The following is a 25,081-nucleotide window of genomic DNA, read 5'->3' on the forward strand; positions in this document are numbered from 1 at the left end:
TCTTAAATTACTACCTCAGTCTCCCCATATGGTTACTATAGTTTCTATGATCCAGAATGCAGTGACAGGAATTCACAAGCAGATTTTGTTAAAACAGGCAGCCCCCCTTTCCTCCCAGTCAGGAAGGGAACACACCACCAACCACCTGGCCTAAACTCCATTCACAGATCTCCTGGAAGCCAGCTCAGCCAGATGCAAAACAAGAGCTGCCTTTCTACTTTAAAATACTTCATCCTTCAACATCCACAGAAACCACCTTCCACAACCACAGAACTTCTTTGTTGTATGAGAGCAGAACTGATAAAGATCCAGACTTTCAAACATTGAGACTTTACATATTACAGTAGTTATACTGCAAATACACTACACTTGCTGATTTCAGGACTGTAGGGCTACCAAGTCCAGTGAGCTTTCTTTGCTCCTCAGGAAACCAGCTATTTTGCCTCTGCAAAACACTAATTCTCCTTCAGGAGGTGAGCAAAGGGGTAGCAGAATACATTACTCTCAACATCACAGTAACCCTTTAACCTACATTAGGCAAGCCTTTGTGGTTTAACTGAGAACAGTATCACAAAGGAGACCCTAGCATAAGTTGCATATTCAGGTCTCCCAGAATTAATAAAATATTCCTAATTCTCAGCACTTAAAAATGCATTAATAGTTCCAACAGCTTGTGCCTGACCTCAGTGCTCCCTGTTGGTACAAACAAACCTTTTGTTGCTATCACCAGCACCCACAACTATTGCAGGCTCACTGAGAACAGGGCTCTGATTTGTTGTACTTCAGAAACTGAATATGCCAGACCCAACTGGACCAAAACTCAGACAGATCTAGCACCGTGCTCAGCATTCCTGCTGAGGACACACATTGCTGTAAGAAGCTGTCCTGCAGGCAAACTCTTATCCATACAACCCAGCACTTCTAATGTCACAAGCTGCATTTTGGACTGGGCAGCTTGGGATAAAGGTCTGTCTGGGTTAACCCTAGGTATCTGGCTGTTACACTGACCAGCCATTCCAACCCAGTCCCGTACTTCAACATGAAAAAATCTCTCCATCCCCAACTGCTGTTATGCTTTGAGGTATCTACCTTTAGCCAGCTGTCACTTCCGAAGTGAAACTGTGTCATCTGATAATTACTTAGGAAGTTAACATGTATCTTGCCTTTAGCACAAGTTGAACAAGCCTGTCAAGCTTCAGACTACGCAATATATACTCTCTTCAGCCTATTATTTAGGTAAATAATTTGCCTCTCTAATGACACAGTCATGTCCAGAAAGGCTGCAAGAAACACTGAGTTTAAATAAACATCAATAATGTAAATAGATAACATAAAAGACCCGGAGCAAGATCAAATGATCTCACCTGTGCAGATCACAAGTTAACCTACTGTATCTTGTAAGAGAGGATTTCAGAAGCACTCAGCAATCAGATTCTGACCAGAATCTGATATATTGAGTGCATTTTGGCTGCTGACTGTTTTGAGAACCTGTTCTCAATGTCTGAAGTGATGCCTGATCTTCTAGACCAGTTGAAAAATGTATGTTGTAAGGCAATGGGAATTTGAAGTCTTCAGTAAAGTAAAAAGATTCCATTATATACTCATTATGACTGGTGTTGCATGGGGATTTCATTGCAATTTCTTGGGGGGGGTGGGGGGGGAGGGGTAATTACAGACATAATAGCCTCAGAAAGGACAATTAATCTCAATATATTGCTTTGAAAACAACAGCTCAGGAAATGCAACATTAGCTTGCTATAGAGAGAGTTTATTTGAATCATCTAGAATGCATTTTGTAAAACTAGCTTGGATCCTAGAATTTAATCCCTCAAAGCACAAATGAAAACATTAATGCATGATACCAGTTAAAAGTCCCTGGAGAACCAAAAGACAGTTATGTGAAGTCAGCTTCGATTTAAAAAAAGAAAAATAGTATTCCAATTCAGTAAAAGCTACCCAACAGCACAGCTCCACAGTGTGTAATTTGATTCTTCTTCTTTCAAAAGAAAAGTTTAGTCTGATGTGCAGTAATAACAGGCATTTGGCTTGTTCAGCTGCGGGCTCTGTTGAAGTTCTATACTTACCCATGTTATATTTTCGTACAATGAAAACAAAGTCAGAGCAATAGGGCTAGCACTGAAATTTGCAGGGCTGCCCATCAAGTAGCCACAAGGAAAAAAGAATGACCTGAGAATTTCTTTATTAATTTGACAGGTTACTGTCCAAGATCACCGAGAATCTCAAGGTCACAACACCTCAAGCAGGTGATGGAAGAGGAGATGAGTAAGAGGCGCACCTAATTGTACCTGGTGGAACTGCCCTCACCCAGGGGCTCACAAATGAGCTTAAAGATGCGCTGTTTGAAGTGCCGGTTGGACTTCTTCTGGGGCTACACATACTGAGTCCTACACATCCATAATGTCTTCTGGTTACTCAGAACCTGACCAGTTGCATTTTAGAAGCAAACAAGAAATCAAACAAAATTATTTGTCCTTATATCCAATCATTTTGCATTCCACAAAATTCATGCCTAGATAAACCTCCCTGAGTAAACTACAAGAAGGAAAAAATTTAGCGAACTAAGGATTATGTATGTTACCTCGCTGAAACAAGCATTGCCTGGGAAAAGTAATACATTTGCACTACTTTTAGCACACATACTTTTTCATCTAGAGAAGGATGTTTCTATCATCTCCACTGCTTTACCACCAAAAATCTAGATTGGTTTGGCTTTCAGTAAATTGTATCGTGAAAAAAAAAAAGGTTTCTTTACAGATAATTCTGCATCTGCTAGCAGCACTTTTGGAAGGACTTCCCCCGCTCCAACAATGGTATGGTATCACCCCTTCCCAAACTTGATACCACAGGAATTCCAATATCCGCAGCTCCCAAAGTTCAGTTCCGTGTGGCTTTTAATACTTACCTGGAAAGGAACAATCTGTCCCACAGGCATTAACACATTATTTCAGTGTTAAAACAAAAAAGTTTTGACACACAATGTATTACAGAGTTTCAAAGCAATGCAATCTTCAGTTAGTACAACAGCAAAAATATTATATTTATGTCATCAACCTAGCTACAAAGTTCCCTGCAATGATGACTAGCATGCAGAACTTACAGAAGATATTCTGTGTTATCTGAAACAGCTCTTTTTTGGCTAGGAAAGATGGAAATGGAAACCATCAGTGACTCTCTATCCATACCTGTATCAAGACTTTCTAACAGGCAAAAAAAAAAAAAAAATCTATATATATACATGCACAAAAAAAAGGAACAAGTAACATTAATTCAAAAAAAGAGAAAAAAAGAGAGAAAAAAGTGTCAAATTACCCAATCAAAAAATCACTTGCATTTTAATGAAATGCCTTCAGCAGACTTCCCTTCCATTTATATAAAGAACAGAAAGGTCTTTAGTGTATGCAGGTACCTGGAGTATCTGAATTAGTCCTAGAGTCACCAGATGTAATAAAACTTATTCTTCTTCAGACAGCATGAAAAAAATGGAAGAAAATATAGTGGAGCTAATTTATAAAAGGCAACTCTTGGGTAGACATACCTGATAAAGCAGCATAACACCAATAGTTTCAATCGGATTACAGAATCATGTTTATTAAATGTTAACGCTCCCTACCTAACATGTAACTTTACATACGATGTAACTTTGCCTCTCACTTACAAATTGGTATTTCAGACCTCAGCACAGCTTTCACACAAGAAACAAGTTGCTACTTCCAAAGTAGTATTTTGCTTAGTTGCCAAGACATTGGTACAAGACCAACAGACCCTCAGTTTTAGCGCCTACCTCCAGTAATAGTTTATAGAAGATATGATTAAGTGTGTGTTACATATTACTGATATTATGCTGATTCCAGACTGTAAACAGAGTAGATAATTCTAATGGTCACCTGAATGCATACAGCCCACTGTTTTGCATAATTACTAATAATGACTGGATAAAACACAACACATTAAGAGATAGTATGCAACATACTGGAGAAAAGGAGAAAGTCTGGCTGCTAGGCAGCCTAAGGAAAAGGGGGTTAAAAAACACAGTGCTAACACAGCACCTGGTTTATTACAGGGCAATTGCTGCTGCAATTCTTTGAACCTACTGATGACAGAAAAAATAAAAATAATAAAGTCAAATAAGCAAAAATGCAAAAAACAAGAAGGAAGACATGAAGACAAATGTCTAAGAGAAAAGTCTGTCTCTTTTCCCCATATATCATTAATTTTTCATTATGAAATCCAAGAATAAAACATCTTAAACTTTAAGGTATTTAGATTTCCCCAGGGTTTTGGTGGGTAATGAAACAACAATTTTTCAATGTCTCCCTGCAGAGAGCAGATGATCTATGATGCTTCCAAACTAAGGACTGCAAAATGCCAAACAAATCCACGAAACAAACACAGGAAGAAAAATCAATGCATGGCGATACCAGGTTCCAAGCCATCGCAGTCAGATGTACTTGCAGCTTTTTACTCTCTTATTACTACAGAGGATTGTCATGCACAAAGCACAAAGAATACATCCATCAGGAGCAATCTTGGAGCCTTTCTGGTTACAAAATTCTGCATTTCTTTATACTTAGTTAGTTAACTCTGGGTCTAGGGACTCCAGTAATGGTCATAGTGGTGGAAGCCAGTCAAAGCCTTTTGCCTGGGAAAGCAACCCATTGGAATGAGCAGGACAGCTAAATCATAGCAGTTGTCAAACATAAACAGAGTATTCTACCCAGGGGACTCCTGATGACAGAATATATTCCTTAGAAACTGCCCCGAGCAAAAGCCTTGCCAAACAGAAAGCTGTAACAAAAGCCAGCACTTTCACAGGGTGAATGTGCCCACAGCATAGATGTCTTCAAGCAGTTTCACTGCCAGAGGACATGACCAAGTGCAAGAGCAGCATTTTCTCACTTTTGCTTGCAAACGCAGGATTCTGTGGGCATAGCTGGCACACAGGTGATTTACAAGCCCTACTCTTCCATGTGCTGTGTACCGTCCTTTTCTAAACTTAGTCCACTATGGCATTTATAAGTGTAAGAGAGAAATAAATTCTATCTGGGACAAGGTCTGTTTGATTTCTCAGTGGTTCTTAAAGTCCCAATTAAAAAAAATACACAAAAAAAAACAACAAAACCAACTCAAATATGTGCAAGCCATTGATACACAATTAAAATTTCAACTAAAATGGAAGTTGTTTATCCATAAAAGAGTTAGTCTGCTGGAGACCCTTTAGTCATCATGTACTTTCACTTAAAATGGCACAATTTACCTTGAAGAAGCCCATTTTGAAAGATAAATATCAAACACTGGTTAACATATGTACATTTGCATCATAGGTTTTTTCTACAATTACTTTGAAACCTGAAAAATCCCAGTGATATTATTCTTAATATTACTACAGCCCAAAGAATATACACAGGAAAAGGAATAAGAGAGGAGAGAAGCAGTGAGATTAAGGCTAGCTTGACTTTTCCCAGCACTTTCCAAACGCCAGCAAGCCAGTGATGTGTGGTTACTCAGAAAAGAGCACAAAAAGACTATATAAGAAAAACCTACATAAGAAACTGAAAGATGTAATTACACATAGTACCAAATAACCTCTGTGTATAATGAGAGAAGTGCAGGGAGAGTTAGTTACCTTTAGAGGAAAAGTATTGGATATTACCCACTGGTTAACCTTTCTGGTTATGGCTATTTACAGGGGGCAGGTCTTAAGCCACAATAAAGGTGGCTCATATGATGTGGCCTATTACAGTTGCTGAAGTGAGCCTGTCAAACTTAAGTAGCTAGTCTTGTAGGAACAGTACAAATGCACTTCATTAACACGGTCACTGCTGGGCTCTCAGGTGACATGCACTTAAGTGCCTATATTTCACTGGCATGTTGACACGGGAGTCAGTGATAGAGCTGCCAGCATGGCTGAGGTTCAGCAATGAGAATTCTCTCCCTCTCATGCCAAACCTGTGGGAAGACATAAGAATGGCAACTTTTTGTTCAGAGATAGGCATCCTAGTTTATTCCATCTCTACTTGTTATTTAATTGGAGCTGAGGCTTTTTAAAACCAATCTTGGTGGTATTTGGCCAGTAGCTTTCCAGTAGGAGTCATGCTTTCAACATCATCTAAATAGTTATCTTGACTCTTGAATTCATGTCTTCTTACCTGATAACATATTATCTGTTTTTATTGAAGGAAACTTCAAAGTCATTTCATGTTTGTGCCTGTGAATCATCAGATGATCCTCTGTTGGAAAACGCTGTCAGGCAAACAGAAAGAGAGAGAAAGAGGAAGAGAGAAAAAAAAGGAAAAAAACAAAGAAGAATTTAATTCTCTAATAAACTTTTGGCATTGGACAGAATTTAAAAATGAGAGAGAGAAAGAAATGTATCCAGCTAGAAATGCGTCCAAATGGCACCAGGAACAGAATATTTGAAAATGCAAGTGAGCATGAGTAACAAATCACTGTACTCTACTTAGAAATTTATTTGCTGCAGTGCTCTATGAGGTTGCAAACTGCAAGGTGTCATGCATTTGCCTGAAAAGGTTGCAGACCAAGTTTTGAATTCTAAGGGTCTCAAACACCCACTCCAGCTACCACCGGCTCACAAGTCACCACGTGCCTGAGGATCTGTGATAACTGCTGTTGTATATGCTATTAGCCCACGGCAAAAGCAAAGTAATGCAGCATATCTTAAATCACTTTACTGGATTTTTCTGCTTTTGTGTCTTTCTGCAATCTGTAGCTGCTGAACAGCAATAAAAATAATCAAATAAGCCAGCTTTTCCCTACACAAAAGTATTCAGGCAAAATGCATCTTTTGGAAACCTCTGACACTTTGACTTGATTCAAAGTGGCAGTGCAACGATGCTCAGGACATAACAGCTACTTATGACCCTTTATGATACTAAATGAAATTCTTTTCCTTTGTCAAGCAGAGAAGGTGAAGAGATGTGCTTTGCAAGAAACTAATCAGTGTGCTAAGTTTGTTTTACAGTCTGATAACAATGAATAGCTTCTTTTGAATAACACAAAGGGACATGTTCAAGTACTTGGGCTCAAGGAGCAGACTGGTTCTGTTAGGTTTCCTTCACCAGGAGGTGCATACACAGACCTCCGCTCTGTAACGCTTTTAGCAAGGTTATTTCAGGAGTAGCAAAAGGCCAAAAATTGTATCACCAAGCTTCAGGGGAAAAAAAAATAAAAAATTAAAAGCAGCTTTTTAAAGCAACAGGTACACGTGAGGCTGTAGAAAACTGGCAACAACAGAGTTAAAGTGACTTAATGCTTTCAACACAGTATGTTCTTGGCTCAGTGAATTTGCTTGTGGCCATAGTATAAATAGTTGCAGTATGTTACACCTTCTGAAAATCTCTCTAAGCCCATAGACAAAGAAGCATAAATAATGGGAATGAATACTCTGGAAAAAAAAAAATAAAATCCCAAAGACCTTTTCCTCACTGTGAAATCCTCATTCATTGCTTACTCATCTGGAAGAAATGCAGCACTAGAAATTTATGTTAAGAACAAAAGGAATATGTGAAAGACCTTGCTCAATGAAATTGTGAGGGGAAAAAAATACCCATGTTTTGTTCTTGTGGAAATGGATTTTTCCTTCACGGATGCCACACTCTGTCTTCAGGGTGAAATCAGCCAGCTTCAAAGACGGCATGGGGCAACTGAGGAGAAGCTGTTCCTCTAGCCCAGACTCTTTTCTGCAAGTCTGCTTTCTCCCCTATGCAGAAGGTCAGTTTCCTCAGCCCTCAGTACGCATCTGCACTGGCTGATAGAGAAGCCAGTCACCAGACAGCTTAGTTCGATAGCAGCACTACACTGTGCACTTCTGTGAAGTCCTCATTTACAATAAATGGAGGCCATGTCTTGAAATGAGAAATTATTATTTTCACCTACACTTCTTGTCCCTCCAAATTGTACCAGCATACAACCATTCCTCTTTTCTGAACACCTAAATGAACTTGCTTGGATCAGCTTCTCCTCCATTGAGGAAATTAGTAGCTGCCATGAAAACACCCAAGATCACTGATTTGAGTGGAAGTTTGATTTAAGATTCAACAAAAAGGTAAATAAAACTTGACTATAAAACTCAGATACTTTTATTCTACCTCTGTGACAGAATGGTGAAAGTTTAATTCTGCGTGTCAAGATCTGAAGTGACAAATCTTCAATCAAAAGGACAGTCCAAAAGATGCACTCTAATGTAAAGCTTCTCAGCCAGTTGTTACCCAGACCTCAGGCTTCTCCCTCTCCTTATTTCAGCTCTTGGCAAAATCAGGATCTAAACTCCAGTAACAACCACCTATAATTCCACCAGAAGAACCTAAAGTCTTGTAAAAATATGAGCCAGCTGAAAACTCCCAACATACCTTTAAAGCAGGGAAATATTACCCTCATTATGAGAGGAGGGCTCTGGGAAATGGGTAGGCTAAATCACTTGAATCAGATGCATACAGGAAGCCTGTGGCAAAAAGCCCAAAAGAAGCCCTTGCCTGAAGATTTTATTCACAAACTCGTCACTTATCTGAATTAGGGAGAGAAGTGCCACATGTGGAACTTCCTTCATCGCTGCAGGGGGGAAACTTCCCTCACCACTGCAAAACCACTGAAACAACACACAAATCCCAATTCAAAATCTTAGCAGGTAAATCCTTGTCAATTCAGGTTTTTAAGATCATTAAACATCTACTGTTACAAGTCAGATTATAGCCTCGGAGACACATGGCACATCACCAGTCAACAGGAATCCCAAATGTACATGCTGGGGCAGAATTTATCTACAGGCTGCATTTTCTATACAGAATATTTTGTAAGGAGATGTCAGAAAGAAAAAAAAAGGGGGGGGGCTAATAAGGAATTGTATTTAAGTATTTAAACAAACACAAAAAGAAAAAGCAGGAGGGTTACCACATCCAATAAGAAACACACTGTATTCCATCATACATCTAAGTAGAAGACAAACAAATGTGCCCTGTCTAGTGTGTCCTCTCTTTCCCTCTTGCTAACCACTAAAAGAATTTGCAATATCGGTCTTGAAACATCAGGCCTGGGGATGAGGGAAGGCACAGAGGCAGCTGGAGAAGTACTTCTACCAACTCACTTTTGACTATCTATCTGTTGTATTTGCTTTAAATATTTTGTAATAATACCTTGTAAGGTAAAGGAGGGAATGGGGGGGGGGGAGAAAGGGGGAAGACTTGAAAAAAAATCCCAACACACACATTATTATTAGACGTGTTAATATATCAGGAGGCATTATACAAGCCAGAGCTAGTGCTGAGGACTCAATTAATATCACCGCTGACTCCACTCACCTGTGAGCAGCCTGGGGCACTGCAGACAAAAGGCCTCTCCTGCTCCAAGTTCATCTTTGATTCCTCATAAATCTACATGTTAAAAGGGGGAGGGGGAAAGAAAGGGAACCTATGAATATATACGTTCTAAACTTCACACATACATGCAACATACAATTGTCACAGTTTGTGCTTTGATTTCAAACTCCCCAAACAGACCAAAACAAAGTTTTCATCCTTGGAGTACTAAATCTGCTAATATTCAGCAGGCTCCCTGCAGTCTCAGTTCTTATTACTTCTTCCTGAGCACATATTTACTTTGAAGGAAGGAAAAAAAAAGAAAACCCACCCTATTAGGCTTTCACAGCAGAAATCTGCCTCCGAAAAAAAACATATGTTCAGTGTTGTTATTAGATAAGACCGTGTCTGCTCAGAAATATCTCAGATTAAGGGTTTTTACCTTTCCTCCTTCCGTTCCTGCTTCACTTTTTGTGGTTCTTCATCTATACTGTTTGATATTAATAACTTCAGCACATTACATACATGCTCTCTATACACACAAGATAGCTCTTCATCCCCATCCTTTAAAAGGTCAACTAGAGCCTCAGGAGCTTGAAAAATGAAGTTTTGCCTAAAACTTCAGCTTCCCAATGGCAATTCCAGCCCTGTAACCTTGTGCTAAAGCCTGGGGGAGAACTCCCAGGTCCCAAATGAAAGCCAAGGAGGAAACATTCACCCTCTGAATGCATTAACACAGCTGAATTTGTGTCCATATTATGGCAGTGCCCCTAACCAGCATCAACAAAATCATTTTTTAGTAACATTTCAGGATGTAAAATAAAAAAGTCACTTCTTTCAGAAATGTTTTGAGCCTGTTGGTACAAGTGGTTTTACAAGCTAGAACATAGCAACTGACCTACCTTAGTGCATAACATATGACTTCTGTATTATGCCTCTAAATTCCCTTAAAATTCAGCCTCTCTGCAGCCCCACTTACTCAAATGCCTGAGTTGTGTTTGTGTTATTTTTTCATAAAACAAATACCTTGGTGGGAAGCAGAACTTGGTTTTAAAACTACAAAAAATTGGCAGGACAAGTGCTAAAATTACTTGACCCTGTTGAAAGAGGAAAGGAAAGGAAAGGAAAGGAAAGGAAAGGAAAGGAAAGGAAAGGAAAGGAAAGGAAAGGACAGGAAAGGAAAGGAAAGGAAAGGAAAGGAAAGGAAAGGAAAGGAAATGAAAGGAAAGGAAAGGAAAGGAAAGGAAAGGAAAGGAAAGGCAGCAGAGCACAGAGCACCCTTTACCTGACTCTGCTGACTCCCAAAAGCAGCATCCAGAAATTAAGAATTTCTATTTTTATTTGCCCTTTAACTTCCACAAGGACACTACCCCCTAAAGGCAATAATTAGCCTCAACTGATTTTTTTGCTGTGGACATCTCTACTAACATCTGGCCTGAGACAAGTGATTTATTGCACCAAATACAATCAAATGTCAAGAAAGACCCTAAGTCAGGATTAACTTATCTATCTACACAAGGCTAGAACTGAAATAACTAAAATTGTACCAATTTACTCCTGTAAGATTATTCATATCCTGTTTTGATTAAACCTACAGCTATGTTAAACTGAAATAGGATACTCAGAAATGAAAGACTATGCTCGCATAAAGTCTTATACTAAAATAACTAAAGGTGTTAAATTACTTCTAATTTCAGTTATTTCAGTTCCAGACTGTGCTTAGACAAGCTCTTCAGAGGCGAAGCAATAAAAATGCTCTGAACTATGCTATCCTGTCTGAAAGAAACACAAGCAGCAGAGAGATAACTGACTAAACAAACAAATCTCTGCAAAAACAAAACCAAAACCTCCAGTTAAGTTTGATTTTTAAATCCACCTCTATTTATGGGATGTGACCCTGGAATGTTGTCTTTCCTAAAGACCTTCTCGCAGAAGAAAGGAGGGGAAAAAAAGCTATGTGTGGATAATGAAAGGCTTTATCTGATATCTCAATTACTCCTGCAACTGAAGCACTGCCAAAGGTTTCTGTTACCCTTTTTTCCCCTCCTCAGGGGAGAGTGACAACTGCATTTTCATAGCAGAACAACAGATGAGACTCAGTTAAAGAAAACAAGATAACAACAATTCTGGTCCCAAGTGTCTAAGTGAATTTCAAAACATTACCAGGAATTATTTGATGTTTGTTTTCTTATTGAGTATTGCAAGTCTAAAACTTCCCTCCCTGCCCTGAGCTTGGGTTTTAGTCCCTAAATCCGTTAGTGCATGCTCTGAAAACAAATGATTCTCAAGGTTATCTAGATAGATAAGCATGGACTAAGCATCAAAACAACATACTAGATGAGGACTAGAATCTTGACCATGGGGCTTGACTCCAGGAAAACATGGACTTGGGCTTTATTCACAGTGCTCTGAAAAGGTGTCAGATTCACTGTCTAATCGTTTACCACAAATGTACAAGCAACTGCTGGATCCCACGAGAATCATTCTTTGCAGGCAATTTGCAGACACTAAACTTAAAAAAAAATAAAACAAGAAAAGAAGTAATAATCCAGAATGGCTGTATCATGTGTGCCCTCCAGGATACTCTCTAGCATAACTTGACCTATATAACATGTTACCAGACAGTACAATGCCCTTCAAGAGAAATTGCACCATGCAGAATTCATATTTACATGTGATGCTATCACTGCAGTTGTGACTGTAGCACTACTGACTCTCTTACAATAGAGAGTGAAAGAAGCTGCCTTCTGCCTACAATTTTTCGGAGGGTGTCTGGTGCTTGGCTATCTTATGGCAGTAATTCAAGCTTTAGGGTTGAATGTTGACTAGAAACAAGCAGCTGAAACAAGCTAGAAACAAGCTGTGTGACCCTCCTGCATCCCCCATTCCTGCTGAACTTCACAAGAGCTGCAGATGCAGATGTAGTGATAGGACAAGGGGTAACAGGTTAAAACTTAAACAGGGGAAGTTTAGATTGGATATAATGAAGTTCTTTACTGTAAGGGTGGTGAGGCACTGGAATGGGTTGCCCAGGGAAGCTGTGACTGCTCCATCCCTGGCAGTGTTCAAGGCCAGCTTGGATCAAGCCTTGGGTGACATGGTTTAGTGGGAGGTGTCCTTGTCCATGGCAGGGGGGGTGGAACTAGATGACCTTAAGGTCCTCTCCAACCCTAAATATCCTATGATTCTATAATTCTATGCACAAGCAATACAGGATCTCACCCTAGATTTGCAGCAGGATGGGAGCACTCAGCAACAGAGGTGTTTTGGTTGCGCATAGCACAGTTTGCACAGCATCCTTTTCAAGAGGCAGGCATGCAGCTCCCATCCTTCAGTTCAGGATATAGACAGTTGCACACTGCCTCTGGCACATAGTTGACTTCACACGGCTCATGCATTGCTGGGCCACACAACCCATGTCTCATTTTTCCACAGTATATGCAGGTGGTTCAGCCTGCATGAAGGAAGTAACGCAACCAGTGGCAGCATTTTGACTTCACCTAATAAAAATAAATCAAAGCAGCCTTTCCATCTAAAGTAAAATGCTTATTAACCTTTGTGATCTCAAAAATTCAAGTTACACTTGCGCACCTCTCATGGTACTATATATGACTCCTGCAATTAATGTACATGAAGAGTATCAGGCAAATCTATGATGATTGAAAAGTTAAAAAATTGCTCACGCCTGAATTTTCTACTTCTGTTACCAATAGCTTAATTTATTGCAACTTTGTGACCTCTTCGAAGAACCAAACAAGGATTATAAATATAAGCGAGCACTAATATTGATATGTCAGCATTAGTTCTGATATTATTAACAATAGGCATGAGTGCATTATGCAGCAGAAAAGGAGGCTGAATTTTAATAGACATGTTAACAACATCTGTCAGCATTTATTGCTCTATTGCGACCACGTAAAGAGCCTTATTGGCAGAATGTGTAAGTGAGGAAATCGGCTACAATAGTGTAGCCTGCCATTCTCCTGAAATATCACTCTGCTCAGGAGAAGTCAAGGTATTCTAATTAGAAAAATACATAAACAAAAATGCAGAAGAAACATAGAAAGGCTTCTCCAAGCCATGTCACATGGAGGAGAAACAAGTAAGTTCTGCATCAAGCCAAATATTTTCTTCTATTCCTTGATTTCTGCATCAGATACTTGTAAACATTTTTAATAATAATTAATAAAACTGAAGTGCCCACAGCAAGGAATGGAGGAACAAAGAAAGAAAAAGAAAACAAAATAAACAGAAAACCCCTCAGAACACAGAAACTGACTGCATTCCCTCTCAGCAGCACCCAGAGGGAAGTATCCCACGTCCTCAGGCCCCTTAAGGAGATTTTGCAGAGCCCCATGATCATCCTTTCTGTATCAGAAAAATAGTTTTAACATCTACCACCAAGAAAGCATGCTCCTTTCTCTCTCACTCTGCCCCTTTTTAAACTCAGCAGTACTCTTACTGCCATACTGGTAAAAACATCAAGCAGGCTTGTTTCCTGTTTCAATGTTATTCTTGAAGTAGGCTGCAGTAAGAATCTGATTTTCATTGGGCTATTATTATTCGCAGCTGCGTGACCTTTTTAACCCTCTTTTAAAAGTGACATTTCAGCCTTCAACCTCAAGCTGTCTAAATGTTGCAAGGTTTTCAGCCCTCTGATTAACAGTGAAAAAGAACCGATGGGGAGGTGTACACTACAATGTGTCTAATACAGGTCAGTGCACCCATCCTGCCATTTGCACAAGTGAGTAATTACCCTCTTATAAGCAACCTGTATGTTGAAATTAATCACCTGGACACATGCTTGCAAGACAGGTTTCTTCAGCCTGGTGTGACCAAGGTCACTGAGATTTCCAAATACAAGTACAAAACACACAGTCGCTAGCATTAGCAGCTGTATGCAGGGACATGAGCAATAAATGAAGCATCACCTATTTTTTAGGGTCATGGTCACAATGTATAAAATCTGAGAGGAGATGTGGTTGTGCTGTACTTGTGAATATTAAAGAACCCTATTGGTATATGCAGCATTTTAAACTGTTAGTCGTGGCTATTCAGTACAGCACTATATATAGATAATTACAGTTTTATTACAACTGCTATTAAGACTTGTTAGTTTTGAAAGTATAGTACATGAAGGGTTAATGCCTACGGTTGTTCCCAGCATGCTCTTGCATAAGCGAAGCCAGTTTTAAGTATCGTTGTGCTGAAACAGTGCATGGGGTTTTTTTTCAGCATGGGCTGTTCAGTGGAAGAACTTGTTTTCTGAATCTAGCATCATGCTTTCCACATGCACACATACAGGGCTCATTATCACAGCCCTGCCTGCTTCGGCTGCTACAGCGAAGGGTCTGTCAGCATTTCCATTAGAAACCCCCTCGTTTCAGGATTAAAGCATTTCCAAATGGTTCTGGATGCTGGAAAGCAATTTGTGTCTGGAGTCCCCAAGAAGGACTTTAATATGCACATTTGAGCTGGGGCTCAAGCCCTCACTGGTACTCCAGTGAAGTTTTGTGATTGCATTTATGACATTTATATGTGGAAAAACACTCAGCTTTGGCCTTTATTCATTTGTTTTAAAAGAAGAGAGCCCCATAAATCTTTAGGCAGAGCCAAATGCTCTGAAAAAGTGGTTGATGTGTGAATTGCCTCAGCATCAAGCAGCCTTCAGTCCTCTCACCATGGCTGGCAGCAGAGCCTCCCAGCAGCAAGCACCCTGTGTGGCACAGGGTGGGGGTGCCTCATTAGTAGTAAGCCCCTTGCCACCTGTGAGTTGCTTGCTTAAGGATTTTTTGCAGAAGGAGTACCAAAGAGGTTCTTGTTTCATGATGCCAAACACCCCACCTCCTTTTAAACAGCCACTCGGTTTGCTTACTGCCTCTGCCTGAGCAAAATCCAGAGCTGGAAAGGCTCCCCAGCAGTCCTAAAGTTTTGTCCCATCTCTCTCTTCCAGGTATACTCATTCACCTCCAAATCAGCTGAGAGGGGAGAGAGTTTCTGCTCTCCCACTCAGCATTTGGCTGCTAAACCCCACCATTTCTGTTATCAAGGAAAACCAAACAGCTGCCTCCTGCCTTTCTTCTGCTTATGCAGAGGTGCTTTCTTCTCAAGAAAGTAAGAACAGAGCTGGGGATAATTTAAAAAAGAAGGGGCAAAGATAGGAAATTTCAAAAGGGAACAAGAATGAAGTTTGTAAAACTTTGAAATTAAGGAGAGGAGGAATTAGGAGGAAGAATGACAAAAGGCCTGAAGGCAAGGAGCCACCAGTGGAAATGGAACATAAGGAAAGTGGAAGTAAGGACTGCAAATAGTTGGGGACTGGGCTGAGGAAGAGGAAGGTAGTAAAAGGATACCTCTGGAAAAGAAACTCAGAATAGAAACCAGATGACCTCCTGCCTTCCCACGTAACAGCAGCCTGCGAACTCAATACTGTATATCATCCATGCAAGATGGAGTATTTAGTAGAGGGCACAATTTGCCCTCTACGCAGGATGAAACTATTGAAAATACACAAGTCAAAAAGATTATTCTACAGTTCTTGGGCTGTCCATTTCAGTATAGGAAACCCATCATGGCTTTACTTGGTATAGTAAAAGGATTTGCTGTTTTAAGCAAATAACCATGCAGTTACTAAACAGAGACAATAGAAGACGAAGAAATAGGAGAAAGGAGGTAAAGAGTGGATTTAAACCAGAAACACACACACATACACGTACACACAGAGAAAAGAAAAAGCAGCACTTTTGAAACACAGTTCATGAAAGTTATCTCAGCACAGAAATATTCTATAGAAGAAACCAGATCTTTATAGGGCAAGATGGCTATTACTTCAAGTCTGGAAAAATACTTTTAGGAATAATGTGGTTATTTTGCACTCTGTGATTGGCCAAAAAGGGCCAGCCTGACCTGGAAGCAGCCCAGGCTTGTAGCTCTGCAACTGTCCCCCACTGATGGCATTTGCAGAACCACCCTAATACCTGCTCTCCCTAGTTACAAGTCTGAAATGACACAAGAGACCAGGCTGTGACCTCGCTCACAGCACAGAGGTTTGCTTCAGAGAATATGCAGCAGCAGCAGCAGCACAAGCTGCAGCAATATAACCACAAAGTCAAGCAATGCAAGGAAAAGGCACAATTTGACAATGAATATTTTGCACACCGACAGGAACAACACCTGTACCACTTCTCCACTTTCCCTACGTCCAATTTTTCTGACAGGTTTTCAGTAATGGCAATTTGACAGCTAACCCAGACCTACTGAAGCAAAACTAGTATCTGTGTCTATGGACTTAACATGTCAAATATTAGGGAGAATGTCAAGTGCTCATGGACAGTCAAACAGCATCAGAGTTTCACATTTATCTCAACATGAACTAATGCTGTCCTTGTTCTACATCATCAGGCATTCAACTTCAGTGCTCATGTTAGAAGGCTAAGTTAGACTTTAGGGTTTGGGAGGGAGGAAAGCAAGGAAGAATGGAGGAAAGGAAGGAAAGGAAGGCAGGAAAGGCAGGAAGGGAGAAAAGGAAGAGCTATGTTAACCCAGGATTCAAACAGATACTTTAAATTGTCTGCTACAGAAGGACTCTCCACTAGCTACCTCAAAAGCTTCAACACTCAGATTTCTTGGATTGGAGCATGTATGTGGTGATAATATCTGCCCTTCCTCAACTTACTGTCCGTCTCACAAACTGCTCTGCATAAAGGGAGGGGGAAACTGCAAAACAACTGCAGTAACACCGGAATCTTGCTTCAAGAGACAACTCTAACAGCTAGGATTTTAAAGGAAAAACATATTTGCTCTGCTCTTTATGAGCAAGTCTTGTCTTCTCCCTGTTTGGGACACAGTCCCTTGGGGCACAGAATGTGCATACAGAAGTTAAAACGACCATTAGCTGAAATCAATATTGATATTTACTACCAAACTCTTGAAAGATTTAAAGGAGAAAATACATGCAGAGAACACCATTCCAGGCTCTTATAGTCATTATTAACATGGATTTGATAGCACCCGCTCTCTCTCACTACTAATTTTAGTGGGTTACACACTTGCCAGCACTACAGTACGGTATTTGCTGCTCTACCAAGTGGCTAATAATGTAAGAACAGTCTGCTTAAAATTGTATCTACAGTTATTTTCCAGGCAAAGGGATAAAAAAGATGTTTAGGCTGTCAGACTGCCTCCATTTTTACTCATCTCCCAAAAGCTAACAATATTAAGGGAGGTGGGTCCTCCGTCTTCTACAAACCCCTTCACAAACACAGCCTCATTCCCAGAGCTGTAAAAGTCACCAGGCTTCACATCAGTGGTTCCTATGCCAAGAGTATTATTGTGGGTGTATGAAAGAAAAACAAAGAGTCTTCAGATCATCTTCACAACTTAGGATGGTTCCTCGTGCCTATTGCTGTGAAACAAAAAAAAGTACTACTTTAAGGAAAAAATCCAAGTGCTATGCACTGGAGAAGATCTCCAGGAAGCCTGCAAAGGGCAGAAAAGGCAACTGCAACTGCGGTGAGAGATGAAGCCTATGAAGCAGAGGGTGTCGATGATGAACTCCCAGTAATATCTGGCAAATAAGCTAATCTTATGGGACTTTCCAATGTTGGCAGATAAGTGTGTTGTCTGTCCCTTCAAAAGCTGACCTCATTTCTATCCTTGGGTTAATGGCATGCGAAGCTCTCTGCTACACTTACTTTTTCACTCTTCCCCCCGCCCCCAACAGTTATTATTAAACACCAAACAACTTTGCCTATTGTTGTAGTTTGCATACAATTTAATTAAGAGTTTTCCCTCCAGGAATAATATTGACTGAAGGTTCTGAAGGGTTGTTTTGTTTTTTAAGTGTACTGTAACTGCAGTATGCTAATTGCTTTGGTTTACGATACACAAATAGATAAGAGAATTCATCTACCTTGCATGCAAATAAACAGTTGGATTTCTAAGGGGAAGGAACTACAAAAAAAAAAGAACAACCACAAAGCATAAAAGATATCCTGGGGGAAACAACAACACGAGGCTGCTTAGCTGACTTTCATACCAGAAGCAGTTAGGGGCTCTAACGCGAGCTTTGAAAATTCTGCCAGCCCAAATTTTCCTTCTGGTTTATTATATAAAATAATCCCTAAACCAGAACTCTGCAAACCAGCTTTATACAGTTTATGGATAAGACTCTGCAATTCTGTGTATTTCAAATTATTCTAAACTAAGGCAAATCTTGCTTTTTACTTTTTTTTGCCTTTATAGTTAACACACAAGACAGCTTCGGACTTGCATTAGACAGAAAAATTAGGCTGTTAATAAATCAGCTACAAGCCATTAATTATTGACTTTCACCAACTTTTAGTTACAATTTTTAAAGATTCTGGGGTTTTCTTTATTCAAAATTACCAAAAAAATCTGAATCAAACTTTCACCATTCACTGTCCGTAGGATAAGATAAAATCCCCTGGGTAACAAATCTCTGCTGAGAACACTGGCAGCCTGCATGTCCCCTCAGGCAGTACTCAGCACTAGGGATTATTAGACATTAAGAATTAAAAACTGCTTTTCAGCCCTGACAAATCAAGGGCAGGCTGATTTTCAGTACTTTGTATGTACAAAGCTACTGACAATCTCCAATACACACACCTTCTCATCAGACACTTGTCTCTCACTGTCATTTAGCAAGTTTTATTAACAGCAACGTAACAAAATATTTTGCATAAGTTTCATTTGGATTTAGGTTTATCCACATGTTTTTAGTAAAACTGAGATGGAGTCAACTTTCTGTTAAAATACCTTAATTGAAAAAAAGAGGTTCTAAGTTTTAAAACAAGGTTAAAAAGCTGTTTCCAAGTCATCCTTACTATTTACATAGAATATAGCACAGCACAATCGGATTTTAAAAGGGTAGTACACAAGTAAAGGATTTTCTTGAACTAACTAGTAACTCAGGAAAAAAGATACTCTCAGGGAAGCTGCAGATATTAAAACAAAACTTTCTGCATTTTGGTGGCCCACTTACACATTACAGCCAGCTTATTCTGGAAACCTTTTTTCAGATTGGAGGATTTATCTTATGAAAACAGTTAAAATTATGGACCAGAAGAACAACTGACAAAAGCTAATGAAAATCTTGGGGGGGGGGGGCAGGTATTTTACCCTCAGACACCAGGAGTACCTGAAGTGACATCAGTAATTACAGGACATGTCCAGCGCAGCTATCATCAACAAGTGATGCCCTGCTGCAGGCAGAGCACACCCCACTGCTCATCAAATCAGGAGGCACTACCGAGGCCTGGAGCCAAAAACGCCCGGAGAGGCAAGCTGACACCAGGGGCAGGCAGGCTCAGTGCCAGACTCCCCTTCTCTCCCCTCATTACACAGGCCAGTGGCACAGTCCTCCACAACACAAAAGGGCTCCTTCCAGCTAGCACCAGAGCAAAGGATGGGGACCATATGTCCAGCGATTCAGGTATCTGACTTGGAAAGAGCACAGGATGGCTATAAACTGCTTGACAGACACCCAAAACAAAACACCAAACCCTGCCCTCCCATGGACCCCACAGCTTGGCTCTGGCATCCCCCTTTGCCCTGAATGTGTCCGAAACCCTTGGGTCAAGCTTCTCAACCATTACAAGACTGGACCCAAGAGAGGGGCTAACTTTGATGGGAATCCAACACAGGACTTCAAAGACTTTTTGCAAATATATGCCTGCTCTGAGCACAGAAGCAGTGATCCCTGTCTTCCCTGCAACTCCAAGTGGGAGTGCCTCAGAGGTACTTGTGAGGGCCAGAGGAGCTTCTCTGCACTATCAACAACTACTCTGCACTAACAACACCCTGTAAATGCATTTGATGAATGCAAGGGGCAAACAAAAGTCTGCCTCCCTCTCTATACCCAGAAAAGCAGTTCAAACATCAGCATCTCAGAGGAGCCCCGTGGTAGGCACAGACATGCTAATGCCAGGGGCTGGGGCTGCCCTGGCTGCACTGCTCCCTAGCTGAGGACTTGGGATGGATCCTGCCCTGACACCCCTAGGAGCCCATTGAGGTCTCAGCCTCCAGGGAACCCCCCTAACCCTCGTGATGCCTGACATACAGCTTTCCTGGTGGTCTACTATGGAGGAGTCCAATGGGGTTAAACTGCCCAAGGTAATGGTGGGAAGGCTGCTCAGCTACTGGTCCCTTGGGAGCACTCCCAAGCCAATGCAGCCCAGAGCTGGACCCAGAGCTCTGCAACAAACCCAAACAGGTACAGTTTGTGTACCTCTGTCCAGACAGACCTCAAGTCCTACCTCAAAGAATGAGAGATTTGGGATGCAGAGGTAAAGGGACATAAATGTAGTCATTGCTCCACTGCCACTTGACAAGCAGAGGACATCTGACATGGGTCGCCACTCTGCTCCTGACTAATAGAGCTGTTGCAAAGCCAACTGCTACCAGCGGTTGGGCAGGGGGCTGAGTGTTGTTTCCAGAATGAATCAAAACAGAGCCTGTCATTAGGCAAAAATGCTCATGTAAACTACAGGAAACCCTCCCAGGAGCAGACAGACAGCAGAGAGATCTGCTCTGCAGGCACTGAGGAGAGCTCTGCACTGAACAAGTTAGTGTGGTGCCTGGATGCATATGCAAATCTGTGGGGTAGGCAGGAGTGTGGAAAGGGACATTTCTTTCCCTCCTAAAGGGCTGCAAGTACTCCTCAGCAATACCAAAGTCTCCAGAACTCTTCTCAGAAGACCACTGTATCACATTAAAAAAAACCAGCCTTTCTGGCCCATGGATTGTTGCCTCTGTTAAGGAGGCAGTATATCAAAATGAAACAATTCCCAGCCAGTGACTAGCCACAGATTTCTGGCAGTGACCAATCCACAACTACAAATAAGAATAGTAAAACCTGGCACATACAAAAAAAAAAAAACATTACTTTTCCTAACGAGAAGGAGGCAAAGTAAGGAGTAATTCTCCCTAGGCTGTACATTCACAATCTGCGAACAACTCACAGCAACTTATAACATACTGCAAGTGCGAAGCGGTGAAATTCAAACATCTCTAAAAACCACAGATTTGTAACTTGTGCTTATGTAAATACACAGCTTTCAAGCCTCAGCCATCCCGGCCATAGCTCTTCTGGGAAAAATGAAAAAATCTTGGCTGAGGTTCTCACGAGCAAGTGGTGATACTGAGCGCCTCCAGCTTTTAGGTGTCCAATCAGAAATACTTTCAGACGCTTAATTTTCTACTCTTCCTGCACACACCCTCTTCCAATCATATCCCTTCAGGGAATATTTATCTTTAAAAGTAAGCAAATAAGTAAAGGTCAGACACACACACATTATTTTGTTCATTCTCCTCTCAGTATTCTCTCTGACATGAAGATGTAATACTGTGCCAAATTTAGAGACAAGAGGCTAAAGAACACACGTTTGAAGACTGATATATATTTTTAACAGACCTTAAAGATGCCCCAAATCATAATTACCTGCAAGGAGCTTTAAGTACCTTATCTTAAAGGGTCTTTTCCAACCTAATTGACTCCGTGATTCCATGATTCTATATTTGTAGTTTCATCTGAAAAAATCCTAGCTTACATGATCTACCCCAAGTCATGCAAAGTTGGTGGCAAAGCCAGGAAATAAATATATATATTTATAGTTACAATGTACATTATTTTGGGACTGGAGTGCATAGACTGACCTGGCTTTTTGCATTTTTAATTAATATAAACGTATCTCATTTTGAACTAGGGTGCAGGGAGTTACGAATAACAAATTCTTTGTATGAGAACTTAAAATAGGATTTTAAAAAATGTAAAAACCTATCTCAACATGTAATTGCCTCCGTTTCTAAAAAGAGGATTTAATATATAAGCTGTTTTGGTGGTCTGGCAAGTATATGTGTGTGTATATATATATATATATATATATATATATAAATATATGTGTGATTCCTTTCTCCCTCCTTTGCAGGAACGGATTACTGAGATTTGTAGCAGGACAGTGAAAAAATACCCTTATTTTGAAACTAATCAGAATCTGTTTACATTCCCTAATAATATAGATACTATAACCCACTACACAGAAAACCCAAAGAGCCATGGTCTTTGCATACAGAATCACTAATTTCATTGCAACCTACATGCCTGCACAGCAAACATGCCATGGATATCCTGTACAAACTGACCAGATCTGCCAATACTTCACAGTACCTGCTACAGAGGCAACATAATCATAAAATAACAGTGTAATTCAGGTGGCAGAATTTCTGTGAAAGGAGATTTTACAGGTTAATAATATCAGTGACTACAACCAGTAAAGGGATTATAAATATGGCCTCCAGTATCTGAAACTACAGAGCATTTTTTGAAAGACACTTTCATCCTAAATGCTTGAAAGATCCTCTCAGTGCACCATCTGCTACCAACTGGGCACCTGAAGAGGGTCAGGAGTTCTTCTCAGAAAGATGTATTACTTCAGGGTACTTATTTCCAAGTATATGCTAACAATATGAACGCCATCAGGTCTGTATACTCCAGTTGTCATAATTTTGCATGACATACTATCCAATATTTTTATAGATAAGGCTAGGTTTTCTTCACAGAGAAGGCTATTTATATGAAGAGTTTCAGATGCTGAGTCTTGCTTTTGCATTTATTAATGCCACAAATAGCTTTTTCAATATTAATACTACTAGATTTTTCTGTCAGGACAGTTGTAGGCAATTATTAATAGGTTTGGTTCTACATCTGATGTCAAAATGGACAAAGGAAACACTTAACACCCAGTTTGGTTGGATCATCCAAATAATACAATTCTTTGAATAATTCTGAAGAACAAGAAATGTTTGGAGAGCCTTGAGAACAAATGGGACTATCTTGAGCCTCCTTGAGGCTCCTATGCTATGCTTCCCTCTTTCCCCCATCATGGTGTCCATTCTCACACACTGCCTCGGTCTCACGTGAAGAAGCTTCTGATTTTGGACCATTCATTTTGCATTTCCGTATGTAACAATTTATTTTATGCATTTTTGTATGAGTTCATAGCATGCATCTGGCTGTAGTACACAATGTGTTTTAAACTTTCTGTTGTTACGCTGCTTTAAATACAAGGTTCTTCTCTGAGGCACTTTGATACTACACCCACACCTTTAGTATTGTCTTGGCTGGGCTGCAGACCTAAGAAGTTAGCTCCATTATGTAAGCAATGACAAGAAAAGCACCAAATATCCCTATTCATTAAAGAACATCTGGGCTAACTAACCAATCTAAAATACAAGTATTTCTCCTGGTGTAATTTCACAAATAACAAAAAGCATATGTGAAGATACAGGCTGCATCTTCTATTTGAAGCTGACCTGGAAAAAATTTACTGAGCATTATCTAGGCTGTAACAAACATAAAAGAGAGAAGATCAGTACATTGAAAGCTTATTTAATTTCAATTGTTTGTGAGAAGTATTTACGGGTTGTCTTGCTTCTAGCACCAATGCTTAGCTTTTTGAGTAGATTCTACTATTTTCTTTACAGATTTCAATCTTAGGTGTACAAAGGAGGAAACGAATCACTTTGGTAGGTGAGTATCAGAGCAAAGGAAAAGAAAAAAAAAATCACTGTGGTCCTTCATACTAACAAGAAACTCCATTTTTTGGAGAAAGTTCTCTCTATCTCCTTTTCTTAATGGCCTTCTCTGGCAACCTCATTCCCATTCTCCTATTTTCCTACTGAGAAAGAGAAAACAAAAGTGAAACCACAATGAAAAAAGTATTTTGGGAAGGGTGTTTGTGTGATAGAGTTCAGGGGAGAATTATGAAATTATTTGAGTTTCATCCCCAGTGCAGTCTTTAGGGCATTTTACAATTCCAATCAGCTCTTATGTTCACTCATATGATGCGACTGAAAACAAAACCCATTTTCCAGGAGTTGATAGGGCAACCTTAGTAAGGCCATCCCAACTTCCAGAGAGTACACTATTCAGGCAAACCTCACAGTACTGAAGACCCCCATTTCAAGACAGGTCAAGCCCATTTCACTACTAGATATGACTCTGTATTTGGAGGGCAGAGAGAAGGAAGAAATCTTATTTAAATCAAATCCCCTTTTGAGGGCTTTTTTTGCCTGCAGATCTGCCATAAGTGTGCCTGGGTAGCCAGACTAGTTCAGGCACTTGCTGAAGGAACACAAATGTGAAAACACGTACCCACCATGGACTGTGATTGTAAAGTAACTGTAAAGAAACACGGCTAGAATATTGCAATACTACTCATTTTCATGTGTGAAAATCCCTTTGGTGCTTTCCAGTTAATAAGGATGAAAGGAGAAGAAAAAAAAAAAGAGAGAACAGAACATGGGAAAAAATTATAGGGCTGCATAGGCAGCCTCGAAGGAACGTGGACTGAACAACCTTTGAAGTACCCAATTCTAAAATGAGATCATATGAGAAAATTTTAAAGCAATAAAAGCGAACCCTCAGAAACAAGTGTAAGTTACAGCCTGAAGTGCTTTATCACAGCTCCACAAACCCTCTTCCATAAACCTTAGTTGTTTGAAAAGTTTATTTACTTCAAGGCAAAAATTGAACTGATTGGGGGGGAGGGGGGTGTTGAAGGGGCGGGAGGGATCTGTAGTTTTCCCAAAGGTGTGTTGATAAATAAAGCCTGCATCTCATGGCATCAAAATCATTACAGGAGGTGAATTGTCTTCTGCCAGCCTGCAAGGAGGCATTTTCTACTCAGGGTTAAGAAGAACAAATACCAGTGCCTTATGTGCTTCTTCAACAA

The 25,081-nt window shown here is 40.2% G+C and overlaps 1 protein-coding gene across 2 annotated transcripts in view; it reads right to left on the reverse strand.

Moving 5' to 3' along the window:
* CREB5 (cAMP responsive element binding protein 5) overlaps window positions 1-25,081 on the reverse strand; it is a 254,026-nt gene that overhangs the window by 203,331 nt on the left and 25,614 nt on the right. Inside the window, exons 1-3 of one of the 2 annotated variants that reach the window (XM_057424866.1) lie at window positions 18,241-18,283; window positions 9,333-9,404; window positions 6,168-6,261 (exon numbers count right to left, since the gene is read on the reverse strand). In XM_057424866.1, coding sequence (XP_057280849.1) covers window positions 6,168-6,261; window positions 9,333-9,386 — 148 coding nt within the window. In that variant the 5' untranslated portion in view covers window positions 9,387-9,404; window positions 18,241-18,283. Of the gene's footprint in view, window positions 1-6,167; window positions 6,262-9,332; window positions 9,405-18,240; window positions 18,284-25,081 lie in introns of those variants that run through there. The other variant, XM_057424865.1, reaches the window with a different exon arrangement.

This window comes from Pezoporus wallicus, unplaced genomic scaffold, assembly GCF_028554395.1.
Source record: "Pezoporus wallicus isolate ANWC-B61680 ecotype Strahan unplaced genomic scaffold, APGP_CSIRO_Pwel_v1 contig_3181, whole genome shotgun sequence".
NCBI lineage: Eukaryota > Metazoa > Chordata > Aves > Psittaciformes > Psittacidae > Pezoporus > Pezoporus wallicus.